Source organism: Dipteris shenzhenensis, chromosome 32, assembly GCF_047967505.1.
Source record: "Dipteris shenzhenensis isolate YYH24624 ecotype China chromosome 32, Dip_SZ_1.0, whole genome shotgun sequence".
In the NCBI taxonomy this organism is placed as follows: domain Eukaryota; kingdom Viridiplantae; phylum Streptophyta; class Polypodiopsida; order Gleicheniales; family Dipteridaceae; genus Dipteris; species Dipteris shenzhenensis.
This window is the reverse complement of record NC_141627.1, coordinates 17,145,016-17,163,878: the sequence shown is the minus strand read 5'-3', so window position 1 is coordinate 17,163,878 and position 18,863 is coordinate 17,145,016. Positions and strand designations below refer to the sequence as shown.

The 18,863-nt window shown below is 40.5% G+C and overlaps 1 protein-coding gene across 1 annotated transcript; it reads left to right on the top strand.

Moving 5' to 3' along the window:
* Positions 1 to 10,343: 10,343 nt before the first annotated feature.
* Positions 10,344 to 14,220, top strand: LOC147880384 (putative mediator of RNA polymerase II transcription subunit 26b). Its single transcript, XM_087370792.1, has 9 exons — positions 10,344 to 11,047; positions 11,252 to 11,320; positions 11,787 to 11,869; positions 12,124 to 12,191; positions 12,329 to 12,444; positions 12,630 to 12,657; positions 12,789 to 13,288; positions 13,372 to 13,459; positions 13,549 to 14,220. The coding sequence occupies exons 1-9, from the start codon at positions 10,511 to 10,513 to the stop codon at positions 13,683 to 13,685; spliced, it is 1,626 nt and encodes a 541-aa protein (XP_087226918.1). The 5' UTR covers positions 10,344 to 10,510; the 3' UTR covers positions 13,686 to 14,220.
* Positions 14,221 to 18,863: the final 4,643 nt, after the last annotated feature.

The window sequence follows — 18,863 nt, the reverse complement described above, 5'->3', positions numbered from 1 at the left end:
AAATCAGATCCACTAAAGTCCAAAATATTGAATTGCAGTTTATTGGTATGCCTAATGTTGAATGTAGAGTTGCACCGCTTATGTTGTATGTAGCTCTTCTTGTGGATCTGCCACAGTTGCCCATTGAGAGATTAGACAAACTCACAAAAGAATATATGGAGGTCCAAACGGTAATTATCGATGAAATATCACTAATTGGTGAGAGGATGTTCAACTTTGTCTCAACAAATGCCTATGCACCATTAAACATGTTCATAATTAGCCATTCGATGGCTTGGATGTCATAATAACTGGTGACTTATACCAATTGCCTCCCATGCGTGAGACAGATGGGTGTTCCAAGAAGAAAACCCTTTGAAGCAAAGTTTCTGGAAAGAAAACCTAAGATGTTACCAGCTCAACACCGTTCTGCATCAAGGTGATTTCTTCTTCACTAGCATTCTAAACAGATTCTAAAAAAACATGCAACAACCAGAGGACATTAGCACAATCAACTCTGCATGCTCTTGCAAGGTGCCACTAGCCTTGACATTCCTTGCCTTACTTGTTTTGCACAAACAAATTAGTTCGCGTGCACAATGAATATATATTCCAGCACACCGATAGTGATGTTTAGTATTTCCCTGCAATATACAAGAAAAGCTATAATTGTCCTTATCCATTGTCTCTCTCATATGATCCCAATAAAATTGTTGGGCTCCATCAAGAAATAAAACTAAAAGTAGGCATGGTTGTCGGGCTATGGATACAATTTCCAAAAACCAACGTAGGGGTGTGAACACGGCAATAAACCCATTATTTGTATGGGGATTCTATCACCAACAATGGACTACAATACTTCCAATTACAAAGGAAAGCCAAATAGGAAAAATACAAACCATATTGTAACACGAACGCAATCCAATTCAACCAGCGTCACCAAGAATAGCTCATCGTGCACAAGGTTCAACATTGGAATCGTTATGCTTTGACCGCACAGGCAGGCCACAACATGGCATCACCTACATAGCACTTTCAAGAGTCCGTGCCAAAGAAAATTTCTATCTCATAAAACCCTTAAACAGTACTCAATTCCGCGTAGATTCAACTGTTGCAATAGAAATGTAAAGACTTCTTATAGCTGCAGCTTGGCGATTTGATGTGCTGCTCCTTGAAAATTGGATTCGAATAGATGTTACCTTGCAGACATTAAACAGATGTTCATTGCAATTATACACAGCCGATTTAAATGTAGATTATAATCTCTAGGCATCTAATTTGCTCTATCTCATCAAAACTAGGACTGCACATCCAACACACTACATAGATAAACAAAAGTACGCTGCAATCACCAGGTCCAAGGAATGGGTACATTGCTCTTTTTCAAATGCAAATCAGATAGTATTCAAAATGAATCCGAGTTTGGAATCTTAGCAGGACATGAATCATTTGAAAATGGATCATTAGTCTTAGGTAATTCACCTCCATTATCACAGCCAATCCAATCCCTCTTTCCATCGCTTTCTAGCAGATAGGCTCGGCATCTAGGAATTGAAATCGGTCCTTTAAAGCATTATTCAAATCCTTGGTTTTTCGGAATTGGTTCAAAATCCAATCTTCATGCAGGAAACAACATGCCATTCTTGCCATATCAATCCAGGAAACAACATGCCATGCCTGGAAGTGGCATATCCAAGAAACAACATGCCATTCCTGCCATATCAATCTAGAAGTGCGCAACATCAAAGCCTACCAACTTTTTAGCTGCAAGTTGGATTAACACATGACACTTAAACACACAAATATACATTATATGCTATAGTGATATAAAGTAACTATTGAAGGAATTATCCTAGCTTTCTTGTTACACAAAAGCCAGTGCTTATGTGCACTTGTGCTCTCTTGTTTTAGGCAAGCAACATATTCCCATGATAATACTATCTTTGAGCCACACTCCTCCTTCATGTCCTTCTAAAGGCCTATTTTTGCACATCACCAGATGGTACACCCGCCTAGGTGGCCACACTGCCACCTCCTTGATTCACATGTGCACTATGGTTCCTTTGGCCTCCGTTCCCTGGATGCCTCTAGAAATCTATCAAGTGCCCAAGCCACCACCACACACCACTGCACCACTGGATCAACCCTGCATTGCTCTCACATCGAGGAGGCTGTTGAGCAGAATAATTGTTCCCTATGTTCACTGGTTTGGATCTCCCTTGTTTGTAGCAATTCTCATTCTTGTCTAGATCTCCCTTCAAAGCTTCCCATTTGAGTGAACAATCCTGAAACATCAAGGCTCCCCTTTTTGTGCACTTAACAACAATGAATTTCACAATGTTAGCGGGGAGCTTCTCTAGCCCATAGAGCAAGACAACTCTCTCTCTCTCTCTCTCTCTCCCTCTCTCTCTCTCTCTCTCTCTCTCTCTCTGTCTCTCTCTCTCTCTCTCTCTGTGTCTCTCTCTCTCTACTTCTAGCAGATGTGGATGTGTGTTTGATGGGTATAATACTTTGCACAAGCCTTAATTTGACAAATATTCATGCATTTGCAAAGTTTGATATTCCCTCTGACTCAATAGCGAGCCTTTAGCCACACTTGTCCCTCTAACTCTGTACAGAGTAGCTAAAGCGCAAATAGTAGGGCATCTACTTACCAGACCTAGCTACCCGTGTTCAAGTCCTACTATATGGTCTTGGGCAGGCTGTCCCTCGATCGAACCATTGGGTGGTGTGTGGGTGGATGGGTGATTTTTTTTTAAAAAACTCAGTAGGTAAGCGTTTAGCCATTGTTTATAGAAGACTAGATGCCAAGAACCATTGTTTAGAAAGCATAAACATGAGAAAACAAATAGAGAATAACATGAGAGTAACACGATCATAACAAAATATACTGTTGTGAGATTGTGGCCCTCTAAATGGCTTTTTGAGTTGCACAATGCCCTGAGAAAGGGTAATTAATTAAATTCACTTATCATCACATCCCTTGTTCATCCTTGGCATTCATTTATTCATTCATTGCTTGCTTCCTATTCATTTATTCATTCATAACTATTAGCTTGACATTGAGCTTGAATCCTATCATTTTATTAAAATTTTAAAAGGAAAAAAAAGAATGAGTAAAATATGGACATGAGACACAACATAGAGTCTGATCATCCCTACAAATGTGCTTTATTAGTGACTTGATGCTGTTCAAAGATTTGTGCCTTTTGGGAATTGAAGCCCAATAGATACATGATTAAGGCTATGCTCACAAGAGCTCATAATTTATCCTTGTTGCAATCTATATAATATTGTGATGTGGACTAAAACTATATGAATAAAGGTGTTGTCATCCTTCGATCCCCCCCCCCCCCAAAAAAAGGGCTTTTATTATATAAAGAAGAAAGCTACAAAATTATGGCTGATTGTAAAGGGCAAACTAGCCACAGCCCATGGCGACTACAGGCTTTAAGAGATCAATTTTCCCTCTCGGATAGAGAGACGGCTTTGCTATTTAAAATCTTCAGCAATATCCCGGATGGTTGGCCTACTAACTATATCCCATAGAAAGGGTGGAAGGTTAGTCAATGGTCATTGGGTTCTGCTGGCCTGAGACAAATCTCTGCAAGATCAATATACAAGAGCCTAACACTAATCTCTCTCTAATCCTGTCCCTTAACATCAAATAGAGACTTAAACGCTCGGAAAGGTGGTGGAGGGGAATCATAAGTAATGTGCCGAAAGGATATGCTTTTGGAAAAGCGGGGTTTCTTACCTAGAAAGTTATTCACAAATGCCTTTGAGAGGCAAGATGCAAAAATGGTGCAATATCAATCCATACTATCCACTGTGTGGGAGATGGAATGAAGACATGATGCATTTGGTGTGGGGATGTTAGGTCCCAAAAGGTTGTAGACTCGAATTGCACAAGCATTGCAGAAGGTAGGGCTTATGGGTCGGTTTGCTCTCCATTCAAATTGGAGGTTGTCGATTCTAGTGGATATTAAGGGACTTCCCTCTAGTTTAGCTGCATGATGCTGGCTATTCATTCATGCAGCAGATCTATTAGCCATTTGGAGATTATGTAACGACTTGGTGTTCAAGCAAGGAGTTGGTCTTGCTTTTAGAGAAAGCGTGCTGTTGGGCATAGTCAAGAACTGTGTGGCGGATATGGGTAGATTGGTTTCTAAGAGAGATCCCCTGGTGGGGATGTGCCTTTCTGAAATCCAAAGTGTCATGTAGGTTCTCTATGTATGCCTTATTAATTTGTAAGATTGGAAATATTCTAGTCTTATGAAGTTATATATTCATTTCATGTACTATATATCAATGTTTCCATAAATTAAATTATTAAAATCTTTCTTTTAATGTGAATAGTTCCCTATTTTTTCCCTATTTCTCACTCTTTCTTCTTCGTTTTTTTCCTCTAATTTCTTCTAGATTTTCCCTTTTTTTTTTGCTCCTCCCCATTCCCCCCCCCCCCTTTATCTTTAATTCTTATCCTAATTTCCTATTTCCCCCTAATTCTTCTCTATTTCTCCATATTGCTTCGTCTTTTTCCTAATTCCTTCAAATCCTTTGTATTTTCCCTAATTCTTCCCAATTTTTCTAATTTTCCCTTCTTTGAAATTCCTTCTTTAAAAATATTTCTTTAAATTTCTTTCTTTAATTTCTTCTTTTTTAAAATGTTTCTTTAAAGAGCTTTGAAATTCCTTTAAGCTCGTCTTTCTTTTAAATTCTCCTTCCCTTATGCTTTAAATCTTAAAATTACATTTATTGCTCTAATTCTTAATTTCTCCCCTCCTCCTTCTCCTTTATGTCCACACACCTAAATACACTAAGTTTTTATGCCTTATATAACCATCTATTTACTTTCATTACACTCACCCCAATTAATTTTACACTTAAAGCATAATATCAAAAATTAGCTTTATAAGTCTATAGCGTGAGAAAATATTTATATTGTGATCCCGATAACAAGGGAAGGGTGTTTACGATACATGTCTTCCCAACTAAGTTAAAATATGGTTCTTATGATTTTTCTTGTTGGATGGTGGTAGGCATGCAGACTCCCCTCTTCAATAAAAGTGATGCTTGTGATGACTTATCAAAGCAGAACTTGGCTGTACAATCATGCATTCTATAAGTCTTTTGCAAAATTGTGTTCCTCTCGATTTTTTATAATGTCTCATAGCAGTTTTCTCTTTTGTTTCTATTATCAAAATTGTTTTCATTTCACTATGAAACGGGGTTTTGTCGAGTCTTCACACACACACAGACGTGCACAAGTACATGCACACGTGCATGCATGCACACACACGCACGTGGGGCGAGGGTGGTAGCAGTGAGTATAGAGTTTGTTGTAAAAGCAAATAAGGGAAAAGACACATATGTATATGCCATCGACAATTCCCAAAGTTCTTGACATTTTTTGATAGTGTCAAAGTTCAAGGATTTTAGAGACTACATCTTGCATCTATTTTTTAACATTTAATGCCAAAATTTTGGTGAAGATGTCCAACATCAAACCTTTTTAGAGGCATAATGTCAAACCCCAACACTCTAGAAATGCTAACAATGCATTTGCAATGTTGTAATGCTACCAACATTGGTGTGCATTAGTTTAGAAGTTAGAACTTGTGAAGTACAAAATTGTGCGAAGTTTAATAAAAAACTAATTCAAATTAGTGAGATCTACCAACTAATAGCACTTTTTTTTAAAAGTCTTAGTATAAATCAAAAGTTTAACATACTCATTTTGATAGAGTGATAGAGAACTCAATTACTTGCAAAACTAAAAGAGAATCCTTAGTAGGGGGCATAAGGGTGAAGACATTCACAGGGAACAATGTATAACGTATGCTCCCTTTTTATGTCATTGTCTTTATCTTTTATTGGTAGGTGCATTAATGTCTCTTTGCATATCTTAATTCCTAGTCATTTTGATAGAGTGATAGAGAACTCAATTACTTGCAAAACTAAAAGAGAATCCTTAGTAGGGGGCATAAGGGTGAAGACATTCACAGGGAACCATGTATAACATATGCTCCCTTTTTATGTCATTGTCTTTGGCTTTTATTGGTAGGTGCATTAATGTCTCTTTGAGTCCATCCTCATTCTGCCTATAAGAGATAGATTATGTCTTCTTGGTAGCATTTAGGGTTCCATTTGCTATTTCACTTTTGTTGTTTGTTTTCTATTTTCCATTTCCTTGAATTTGGTAAAATAAGAGGGGTACACGAAAATAGAATTCTTGTTTGGAGAGCAAAATTTAGTTTCAATCACTCCCCTCCCTTGTAAGAATTTAATTAGGATTCTTTGAAAAAAATAATATCCTAAAAAATATGAAGGAAAGTGTTGAAGATGTGCTACCATGTGATAGTCTAATGAGAAGCATGGCTTTTATCCATCCTCAATACAACCAAAGATATGGTTTGATTGCTTTTATATTGGAATCCGCTCTTCAACCATTGAGAATTTGTGTTCAAATGGAATTCTTTGAACTAATAATTATGGCTAAACAATTATGTTTGGTTGCATTCTCAGCTATGCATTTAAGCAAAACAAAAAAGAGGGACATACATAACTCTTATTTTGTCAAAAATAATGACATGGCCACCATTCAAAAGTGTCATTTATGCTAATGTAAAGGTTCTTTGATGGGTTAAGATTATTTCATGGTGTAAGAGCATTTTTTCTTGGTTTATTAACTTTTATCATCATTGGGAATTACTATCACTTTAATGTCCACCCTTGCCCCTTCATCACACTAGCTAAATTCAAATTATTCTTCTATCTCAAGAACGCTTACTTTTTTCTTTAATGAAGAAGTTCTAAGGAAGCTAAGGAAAAAAAAATTTAATGGTTTTCCGTAGTTGTCAATATTTAAACCAATATTTTTTAACAAAGAGTAACACATCAATACTACTTTACTATTTTATTTTATATAGACAAATCTTGCAAACAAATTTTTTGAAAGAATATATATATATTAACATATTAGAGGGAATCATAGCTTTTAGGTCCATACACCTCCTAATTCTAAGTATCACTTGAGTATGGGATTTCACATAAAATGAGTATCCATAATGGAAATTTAATAAAATCATATACACTTGTTCATGAATGTTTGATTTTATATTCTTTAACTTTTGTAGCATAGACAATGGATGATAGTGTGCATTGTAATAAAGATAAAATGTGAGAGGAGTTAGATCACATGATTATCATTTTCATGGTATCTTGGGGTTGTATTAGGTACGCATCCCATCAAAACATAGCTAAAAACCAATTCTTGGCATGAATCTCGGGAATGCGAATTGGAAGAACTTCTCATGATATCAATGGTAGATATGTGGGTTACTGGCAAACAATATCCAAGACTTTCAAGAGCTTCTAAATGACTTTATGTTAGGTGGATTATATGATGAGTTTTTGCATTATCTGTGCACATTTTTTACACAAAACCATTAAGACAAATACCATTTTTTTAACACAATACCATTAAGGACAAATACTAGTCACGGGCTTAAATAATTTTGAATAAGTTGAGCGTCAGGCATTCATGCATGTAATTTGTGATTTTTCAAATGAAAGTGATGGGAAAGTGACCTAAGATGAAGCTTTTGCCATTGGGAAAGCATTGAATTTCTTAGACCTTTGCTTAGGTTCAAATCCTTGCGGGTTTCCATGTTTGCTTAAGTAAGAGCAACTGTCCATTTAAAAAGTGAAGACGTTGTTTTGTTTGCCTTGGAGGGTAGGGGGAGGGTAAGATCGGTTGGCTTCCCTCCATAAAGAACTTTTGAAAAGTAAGCTAAGTGCTCTTTGTGTAGAAAAAGAAGAGAATATCTACATTCAAACAAAGATCTTATCCTAAAAGCAAGCATAGTATAAGAGGGTAAAAAAATGTGTACATTCACAAAGATCTTATTCTATATTATATTATACAGAGGATCTTATATTGCTATATCCTTTCTTTTGCTATATCCTTTCTTTTAAGAATGGTCCATTGGAATATGACCTAGACTTTTCAAAAAGTCTTTGATAAGAAGGTGAAACTACCACCATGGTGAAGCCTAATTTTTTGGATGAAGAGGTAAGGGAAATTGTATGTAATAAGGTGGGTCCTTAAAGAGCTCGCTATCTAGCATGTTTAGGCTTAACGATCACGTAAGAATTCTATGAGCAAGTTTAGGCTTAATGATCATGTAAGAATTCTATGAGCAAGCCCAAAACAAACTAACACTTTACACGATTTATCCCCCACTAGCTTATTGTTTCTTGGAGCTCACATTAGAATATGTCCAAGGAGTTTATGGACAACTTTGTAGGGGGGACCCAACCTTGTATTTGTGGGCATGAGGTTATTTCCTCATGCCATGGGTATAACCATAATGTATTTCCATAGTGATGGAGAACACTTAACCATAAGGTCAAATGCATTTTGTGAAGTCTTTTTCAAATATTTGGTTTGTACTAATCTAAAGGTGGAATTGTAGAATGGAAAGGTGGTGGCTTGGCTCAATAAAACATGGCGTGCTAAAAGGTGAACCAAGAAATGTTATTAAGAAATGCTTGCAATAACACATTTAAGTGTTCACTATATTCACAAAGTTAAAATGAGATGTTGGAGTTCTTCATAAATGAATTGCCACATGATAGGTAAAAGAAGGGTACCATGGGGAATAGATCTTGGTTGTTTCTAGGGACTCAGAACGCTTAAGAGAGGCAAGACGTGAGGAATATAGTAAACGAATACCAAAGTGCACACCATCCAAATCACAAAAGAATCACCATCATAACGAAGGTGATAATTTAGCTTAAAGTTAGCCTTTATTCCCCCATGTGTGGGTGAGAATCATCCAAACGTGATTGTTGTTGCAAGGCGATTATCAGATTCGAGGGCGGGGGCGGGGTGGAGCCCTGTCTCCACAGAATGAAGAGATGACAACAAGGGGGGATGGACCGTTTCGGGAAGAACAACCTCAAAGGTGGACCGGAATAATATAATGTTCCAAGTCAACCACAAAATGCGAAGAACAAACATTTATGCAAAGGGCAAAAAAAGCTGAGTTTTTTTGTTAAATTAAAAAAATTAAAAAACCAGGTAAATATATGCAGCAAATAATGATCTCGTCTCGGAAGTAATAATGGACGGGATCCAGGCGGTCCACGTGGAGAACGAGGGAGGCAAAAGGCAATGCAGGTGACACGTGGAAGGGCGGGGGGATGCCAAGTGGAAGGAGGAGGCGGAGGTATGTAACCCGGGTTAAGGTAAGGTAAATGGGTGAGGTAAATGTTATTGGGTAATGCTTCCCGTGCCGGAGAGTTTGGTCGGTGTTGATGAGGAAGAAGACAATGTCGATGTGCGGAGCTTTTGGTTATGGCGATGGATCCCTTGTCGCCTCTACTCATCCTCCTTGCTTAGTATCCAATGCTACAATTTCTCCTCTCCACCTTCCTTCCCTTGCCGCATCGCTGCCGCCTCATACATTTGTTTTCTTGTGACGTACATCGAATTGTTTTGGCTCCATCCTGATCCCCCCCCCCCCCGGCCGCCTCTTCCCCAGCTGCCGCCATTTCCCTCCACGCGCTGACAGTGCCAGAGTTTTTTTGGCCCCTCTTAGGATCCAGAACACCTTCCTGGGCTTGGTCGACGTAGAGTGATGCAGCGCAGGAACCAGCATTCATGAAACCGAGTCGAAATACGCAGAGGAGTCAATATCATTGTAATAACTCGTGAGCCGCAAAGGCCGGGAGCGGGGGGGGGGCGCGCGAGGCAGGGGAGGGGGAGTGCGCGACAGATTTATTGGAAAAGGTTTGTGGGCAATTATGACTGCGAGGGGGGGAGGAGCAGATTGGAAGAGGGGCGGGATGGATGAAGATGATTAGATAGAGGAGGAAGGAAGTGGCTACAGGAGGAAGGTGAGTGGGGGGATTGGGGATGCTATAGGCTATGGTGTATAGAGACTAGACAGGCTGCAGGGACTCAGGGAGGGAGTGCTGAAACAGCAGCAAAAGGCAAGCAAGCAAGCAAGAGAGGAGAAGCAGCAAAAAGGAAAAGAAAAGGGAAGAGAGAGCGCGTGCAGCTTGATTGATGAAGAAACAGTGAATCTCGGGATTCGAGAAAAGAAGAGATGGAGCTTTGAGAGAGAGAGAGAGAGAGAAAGAGAGAGTAAATTTTGCAATCGACGATCGATCGTTTGCTCTCAGGAGCATCAGCCTACCTCGATTCGGATCGCGCACTTCCACAATCAATTGTGGGTCCTTGTTGTGAATTGCTCCCATCAATATCAGTAAAGCTGGTCACAGCCAGAAAAAGCAAGAAAATTTCCACCTTCGTTCCCAACGACCCAATTCTACATTCCTCGCAATGTCTCCTCCCTCGACTTAATCTAAGCCCCCTTCACCCCCCTCCCCCCCCCCCCCAGTTTCATCGCCCTTTCTCTCATCGCTTGCTTTTGAAACCGCCCACATCGCCTCCCCTCGATCCATCCCTTGTACACCCTCCCTGCTCCTGTGTCCTGAGTTATATGGGTCCGGAATTTCTATGGCTCCACGACCGGTCTGGGAAGAACCCAAGTTGCGAGGTGCTTTGAATCACAACTCGGGGATCGCCCTCTCAGAAGTGGACGATATTCTACGGGATACCAGCAAAGAGAGGTTCGGTGAAACAATGGAGCGCTGGAGGAGCTATTTTGCGAAAGCAGGTGCTGACATATGGACCATTATTGAGGAAGCGATCCTTCTTGCAGCGACTGATTATCCCAAAGATTTCAAGGAGAAACGAAGCGAGATTGCAGAGACGCTTTTTGCACGAAGGCTGCTGCAGTTGAACTCTGGCGACACCCACACCACCAGGCTGAGCGGATCGGTTGTGACAAATGCGACGAACCCCATGGAGGAAAACGAAGTAAGAAACCATGAAGAAGCGATGCCAGTGACACGAGTGGTTGAACGAAATGAAGGGGAGAGACTTCTCTGCAGCGACGATGATGCTGAAGCCCTTATTGACGAAATGGATGACGAAACTCTTCTGTTGAAAGAAATTTACCGAATCAAAGAGACAATAACAGAGAATGACCAAGTATGCTTTGTTGTTCTGTATGATTGCCTTTGCTTGGCTCCTTCTCGGTCTCTTTGAGATACATCGCTGGTACTCTTGCACTTCAATTGATAGCTTTGAATGCCTAAAGCATTCAACTCAAACAATACATCTATCCTGTTGGTGGGATAAAGAGCACCTATTATTTATGTAGGAGTCTGATTTGAAAATTTTTATTGAATGCAGTCCGAGAGTACCATTCTTGATTCATTACAGAGGTTGGAGGATATGGAGTTCACTGTTGAGGCATTGAAGGTTGTCTTAAACGCCTTTGTTGTTGACGTCAACTGCTATGCGAATTGAATATATATAAGCATGCTTTTCTACTGTAATTCTAGAGTATTTGCTGATTATTGTGGGGTCTTTAAGAGTAGGTGCTAATTTTTCATATTTAGACACTTCCTCTTTTGTCAGAAGAGCCTGAGAGTCTGAGTTCTGCGTAGGAGGAAAATTAACCGTGACTACACCTGTGGGTTCTTGAATGTGAATACGTTTAGGGGTATCCAAATTGTCTCCAAGGATTGCTTGTCCTAATATAGTTACAGATTTAGGGGGAATAGACATGATTTGCTGTTTTTCTTTGCATAACCTTGCACATCTTCTGGTCAAGTTCATAAAACATATTTGAAGCAGATGTCTTTTGATGAAAAGGTAGGCCTGTAGTCTCCTCAACATATAATTTGGAAGCCCGGGCAACTGACAAATTTGCCTTCTGTAACAGGTAACTGAGATAGGAAAGCACGTCAATGGCTTGAGAAAGAATTCTTCCAAGCGAGTGCGTGCCATTGTTAGGCGGCTTGTTGGGTAAAGGTCATACTCTATGCTAATGTTTGTAGGCCATGAAAATTGGAACTTATTGTGCTCTTAACGTTCAGCAAAATAAATAAAAATAAATAAGTTTTGTTTTTGTGCTGTCTATGTAAAGAGGTCCTTTTTTTGGCCTAGAGTTGGGTAAAATAGATGATAATTAACAGAACATTTTGCATTCAGGGTCTCTTTTAGCGCATTCCAGTTTGGTCAATAGTTTTTATCCTGATTTTCTGCTTAAAATTCTCCAGACATTGGAAAGACTTAGTTGATGAGTGGGTGAAGAGTGCTGGAGATGTGACTGATGCAGCTGTAACAGGTATTATATAAATGTTCCATCTTGAATGAGTTTCTGAGCAGTTTATTCAATGTAATGCAGTGTAATGACATTTCATGGAGACGAACTATAGTCAGCCTGTGTGGACTTGAGTTTCAAAATGAATTTGTAATTTCCAGGTTCGGAACAGGGTGACATATCAGAAGCTGGCAATGAAGAGCAGGGATTACCCTCACCGCTACTTGATGAAGATGCATTATTAGTAGCGAGAACATCATCCTTGGAAATGTCCCAGGTATATTAGTCCTTTATGCAATCAAGCTGTTAGCACCTGTGTGTACTCAGTTGCACATTCGCAAATCGTGAAAGCAAAAATTAAAGCTTACCACATAAGCACATTGCAAAATCCAATTGTGGTGCCCTGTCTTCTCGAAACATAACTGATGCTTTGCTCTGCTGTTGGGATGGCATGAATGACAGCTTTTCAGCTTCATCAACGATCAATCATGTAAGCATTTTGTCTTTCGTTTTGTTTTGAAATCATTTGGAAATTTTTACTCCAATTGATTCTGAAAATTTCAGTGTATATATTTAGGTTCTGTTCTTGTTGTTTACTACTTCAATGTTTGTGGTTTGCAGGTGGGCAGGCTCGTAACAAAGAGGGAGGAGTTTTTAGTTTGGCTGATCCATCTATAAAAGACAATTTGTATTATCCTTCCAAGTCGCAATCAGGGAGCATATTCACTGACTGCAATGATTATGATGCTAAGGCAACTACAAGCCATAACTGGGGTTCCAGAATGCCAGAGGAGAGAGGAAGTGCCACCAGAAGCTTTCATACTCCAGAAAGGATGGAAGGGAGGTTGGAGTCAACTTCCAGACTATCAACCAGTCAGTGTGGCGATGATCATGAAGAGTTAACACATTTCGGTGCATTGTCGGTTTTGAAGAGTGTTAAAGGTGGCTCTGGTCCAGGAAGACCTGCCAATGACATCTCAAAGGTGAGAGTTCCTTCAGGCTCAGCAACAGGAAGGTCTGCTAATGACATGGCAAAGATAAATAGAAGCCATGATCTCCAGAGAACTGGTGGTTTAGATTCAAGCAACAATGATAAGTGTTCAAAGGCCTCAAACTTCAATGTAAGTTTCTTGAGAGAATAATTGTATTTTACGAATCGTTTAAAATATATTTAGCTGACTGTGATTCACTTGCATTTTTGCAGAAGGCAACAATAATAGACAAGAGCCAAGATGAGAGGCTTGAGATTGCCAAGAGGAAGCTTCATGAACGGTATCAGCAAGCTGAAAATGGTCAGTTGATCTTTTAAATTCAAGGCTAGCCTAGCAGTCTGAGAAATGAAACAAGAAGATACTAATGGTTACTCTGTATACTGCTTCAGCAAAGAAGCAACGAACTGTGCAACTTGTGGACCTTCCAGACCTTCCCAATGTCGCACAAATGCGTGGGAAGATCAATGTACCTGTTCACAGCAAACCTGGCTTCCAAAACGGTCAGTGGAATCAAAATAGGAGGTAACACTTGAAGTTTTTCAAGATGCTGTTGGAGATATTCTGCAGACCTTCAACAAAAACTCCTCTTTTTGGACTCGATTTTGTCCTGGAGTACGGTAACAGTTGAAGTTTTTCAAGATGCTGTTGGAGATATTCTGCAGGCCTTCAACCAAAACTCCTCTTTTTGGACTCGATTTTGTCCTGGAGTCCCTTGTCAGCATATGCTGTGGGATGGATAGTTTTGGATGTCAGGAAACTGCCAATTGCCAGCAGCTGACTTGCCATTGCCGCAGGCTAGGATAGTAAAGCTGCCTGTTCAATATCACCCTGGTACCAAGTCTATTCACAAGTGCAGAGAGGGATTGACCCTGCTTCTACATGATCTAACATGTGATTGTGGGCCTTCATGCCACAGAACTTGCCTAGGGTGCAATGGCTCCAATTATCACAGGCTCTACATGTAAAGGCATCACCACTGCTAGTGGTTGGGATGCAAGCTGTGTTCTGTATAATTATGAGAATCACTACAAGAGGGAAAATTCAAATTATGCTACCAAGAAGACTGTGATAATGCTTTTACTTTGTGCCTCCTAGCTGGAAGGGATACTTCGATTTATCAGTCTTTATTGCTTCGCACTGGTCTCCTTTTAACCACTACCACTGTGGACAAATTTGTTTGGATTTGAAGAGGTTTGAGTCCTTTTTCTGGAATGAATAGTAGGTGCATTTTACATTTACGCAGAGATGCCTGCACACACGTGCAGAATGCAACGATGCATTTTTGAAAATGGAGAAAAGGTAGAAGAGCAGGGGTAAAGCTGAGGAGAGCTCGAGGATAGACGGTCTTGCAAATGATCTATGATGGGATGGGGCGTTTTATGGAGTATCCAGCCATACCTAGCATAAAGTGCGCCTTACAATGAGGCCTAACCCACGACTGATTCCAAGCAAATCACTGAAATTAGCTCAGCTTTCCTCATTATAACAACCACGTTTGTCCACTGAAATTTGATCTCAAATTGCCCATGATGAGTGCCTGTGATACAGGGGGACATTGTCTATATGAAATCAAAATCACTGAAAATCTGTGCTAATTTGATGCATGGAGTTCCTTTGTCCTTTGGGATGTGAAGAGTCATGGGGTGGCTAGGTGGTGGGAGATGTAGGCCCATACTTTTGCAACACTTGCTGCCTTAAAGTGGACTCGAGGAGGGGACTAGAATCTAGATCCTACTGTCAACATGATATCAGAGCACACATGGCAGCTTAATGTGGAGCACATTGTGAGGGAGGCTATCGAAGAATGGGCCATTATGTTTCCCAAGGAAATGGGAACTGGTTGATACGTGGACAATAAAGTCAAAATGTCCCAGATAGATAGATGGTGGTATGTTCTGCTATTGGGAAATAGCAGTTAGTGGTACATGGACTCATCAATTTCCTTGTTATCAACTTGGGGATATGAAAAGCCATGGGGCTAGGGGTTGTTAGCTGGCAGAATTGGGATCTTGGTATATTACTGAATGTGGCCAGGTGGAATATAGGAGGCATTGTAGAGCTTGCCTAGCAACAGATGGGGGTAATCTTGTATTTCGCTTTCCCAATGCATTACCTGGTAGGCCCTTTATTTCGATAGAGTACTTGGTAAAGCCCTTAATCAGCTCACCGATATAGAGCATATGTTCAAATCCATATCCAACAACTCAGTGTGGTAACTATCCATAATGTCGGTGCTCTTAAGTGGGTGGAAGCTCCAGGTGGTATGTAGGACCCCAAACACGTGAAGACGATCTTCTATGGCCCATACTACCTATAGGCCAGCTTGGTGTTGGTAAAAAGACATATCTTTTACTTGTGGAAGCTCATTTAAATGTTGTCCCTAGCGTCAAATTCCAAATACATCATGCTCTTTGTCATATTTATTCATCCTCGGCTTAGTATCTGGCAAATTCTTGGCTAGTTATAAAACAAGTCAGCCTTTGATTGTTGATTTTTTAAAGCCATGCTAGCATGGTTGAATGCATCAACATTTTGTTGCTATGCATAATCTCAAATGGGCGCATCCCAATGTATGAAGGACCATATGTTCACTTGGATTCCCATCTTTGAGAGGTTAGCAGGATGGGTATTATGCTGAAGCTGCATAAAGTTTCTTGGGAAAATGACTTGGGCTGGCTTGTTAGCACCAAGAACTATGGTTATGGGTTGAGATATAAGCCATTTAATTCAAGACCTCTGTTTTTATGACAAGAGGAGCATGACAAGCGTCCTTCCACCCATACCTATTCAATCTTCTAAAATGTCCCATCTTCTCAGGGCAGTACGTTCTAATGGTGGTGAGTTTTGGGTCGAAAGATGAGGTTGCCCCATAAACTTGGCATACCCATCATTGGTAATCGCTCATGGAAGCCCATGGATGTTGAACACAATATCAATGAACGACCATTCAACGTGGTTTGTTGGGAATGATCCTTTTTAGTAAAATAGCTACAATTAACATTATGTATTCGAAAAACAGAGCATATGAGAGAGAGAGAGAGAGACAGAGAGAGAGAGAGAGAGAGAATCCCAAGTTCTTTAAATTTCTTTTTGAGCAAGTCTTGGCCGTGAGCTAAATTTTTGCGTAGTCAATTCCAAATTCTTGCAAGTGTTTTTTCGGCAAAAGCATGAGCAGTGGGAATGGCTGGCAAATGTACACCTGAGTATGAAATGATGTAGGAGAGGTGAATTGATTTTGAGAGGGAGACTTGGGAAGGCACGTCGTGGTTCATGTTAATACAATCTTGAACATTTTCCTTGTTTGGACAAGTTTTAGAAATTTTCTTGATGCATTCAGTTATTTGCTATAACGTTTGCTATTGTGGCTTCACATCCTGGTAATAATTTGTTGCTTCACCAGCCTTCGTCTGCCTCCTATGCTCACCCTCACGCTGCAACGTTGAACCTCTCTTTGGTATGGTTGTAATGAAGTTTGAATATTTTCGATATCACATCTCCAAGATGGGAATCTTGGACAAGTTCAAATGGATGGAGATTCTAATTTTCGACATAAGAAGTTTTAACAAAACGCCAACCCCACAAAAGGCACGGCAGGTTCCTACACATTTACTTTAAAAAGAATAATTGCAATGGGATGCTCAATAAGGAAACGAATCTTCTACTTTTCTTATTAACGAAATAATAGTCACTTGAAGAACCAATGAAAGAAGTCGGTAGACCGGACGGCAACAAAGCACGACGGCGGCACCAACGTTACTCGTAGAATGGATAAGACCTGCATGGCTAAAGCTGCACCAAAGTTTCTCGTAGAATGGATAAGACCTATCTCCTACGGTGTTTTTTCTTTCTTTCCAGGAAAGTCAAGTATTCCACCCTCTTTGCATGTGGGCATGTGGGCGATTCGTATTTGTGCGTCAACCATCATGATGCCAGATAAGTGTTATTGCACAAGACCAGGTTCCACGGAATGGAGATTGCGTACAGCTGAGATAGGCTCGTGTCGAAATCCAATCTTATGTGGCATGTGCCTTGAGAAACACGGTTCACAGGATTGCTCACGTGTTGAGCGTAGCGTACTCTGAGTCATGCATGTGTCGACAATGTCTAGTTCGTGATCTTTTTGAAGTGTCCCTCCTCGCGTTGCTTTATGATTTGTTGTCATCCACCAATATCCCCGTACAAATCTGCCAATTAGCAACCCGTTTACAATATTTGAACTTGGGTCCCCCAAGATGAATAGGAAATAGTACTTCCGCGCTCTGGCCGGATGGCCCTCGAGCGTGTTGTAACCTAATGGACCTACTGTGTTGTGGCTCCTTATGTAGTACTGCTCTAAAGTTCGTGCTTTGTCTACGGTGTCTGTTGTTTCCAAAACTTTGATTTTGAAATTTTCTTCGAAGGGCTTGTAACGTTGCAAGTCCTCTTTCATTTTTGTCGGTGGTTTTTTATTGTGCTGTTTGATCCTCCGCGGCAGGTCCGTCGTGCTCCCTATGTACTTTCTGTTGTTGGGCTTGCACGTGATGCAGTAGATAACGAGGCTCGCGCGATTCCCTTGCGCGGGCGCTTCAGCGGAGGCTTCTCCTTCATCTCGAGGCTCGCGTCTTTCAATGTCGTACTTGCGTAAACATTGACAATTACGTTAGTCATCGAGGTTTTCGGTCTTTTTTTTTCCGTTTGACGTCCATAATAGAATGCATTTATTTACTTGTCCTGGTTTTTCTCTGTTGCTGTGAAAGGATCGTTTCCAATACCGAAGCGCTCCTCGTATAAGTCCCTGTCGAAAATATACGTAAGCTTCTCCATTGTCGTCACCGGGTGCGTCGCGTCGTGCGTCCCTCCAAATTGTTCCATGAATTGTTCGAGTATAGCCGTTGCTTGATCGCGCGTCGTGTCCCTTAGCAACTCCAAGGATACGTTGTACCCGTAATGCAGCAGCTCGCACGCATACGCTGTGATCCCTTTCGTCTTCGTGTCTAGTAGCTTCTGCCCCTCCAAACTTTCCATCATCCTATCGGTCTCATCGAACTCAATGTCAAGCTCGACAAGGATCTCTTTGAGGAGTCCTGCAGGAGAAGTGCAATCCAGGATGAGTTTGTTGTTCTTGCAACTCGTTAATTCTTTTTCTCAACTGTTACGGTTTTTTTAAATTTTCGTAAGCATTACGCACCATTTGCGAATCTCAAGCCTCCCGGCTCTCTTTTAGCTAGCAAACGCCTATTGCAGTTGTCAATGAAGTCGCATAGTTCCGCATACGTGTTGAAGCCGTTGATGTAAGCTCTCGGACGTTCTCCTGCATTGTTTGCTAGCCGGAATTGCTTTGTGGTTAGGAAGAACCTCCTCTTTGTTGGTGGAGGTTTTGTTGCCTTCGCGTTGCTTTTGTATAGCGCAAATAGCTGCTTGCAGGCACGACTTATTACACCGTCTTTTCAAATGAGCCGTCTTTTTAAATCTTCAAGAAAAAAAGATTCTTTCATGCTGGTGGAATTTACCTTGTCTGCGTCCATGTCTTATGCTGCAATGTCCCGAGCTTTATGATTCTCTGCACCTATTCTCGACAACAGACAAGATATTAAAACCATTTTCCTTGCACGCATGTTTGACGCAACATATTCATGACTTGCCTCTGTCTTTTTCAATCTCTGGTAGTGAATACCTTTATGCGCGTGGTTATGTTGTCGGCTGTGAGAACTCTCGTGGAATTGGT

What these genes read in the sequence shown, in the direction of transcription:
- LOC147880384 (XM_087370792.1), top strand. Translation starts at nt 10,511, where the DNA reads ATGGCTCCACGACCGGTCTGGGAAGAACCCAAGTTGCGAGGTGCTTTG. An exon ending in CAAAGGCCTCAAACTTCAAT is followed by an intron (nt 13,289 to 13,371) that starts GTAAGTTTCTTG and finishes GCATTTTTGCAG; the next exon opens with AAGGCAACAATAATAGACAA. An exon ending in GTATCAGCAAGCTGAAAATG is followed by an intron (nt 13,460 to 13,548) that starts GTCAGTTGATCT and finishes ATACTGCTTCAG; the next exon opens with CAAAGAAGCAACGAACTGTG.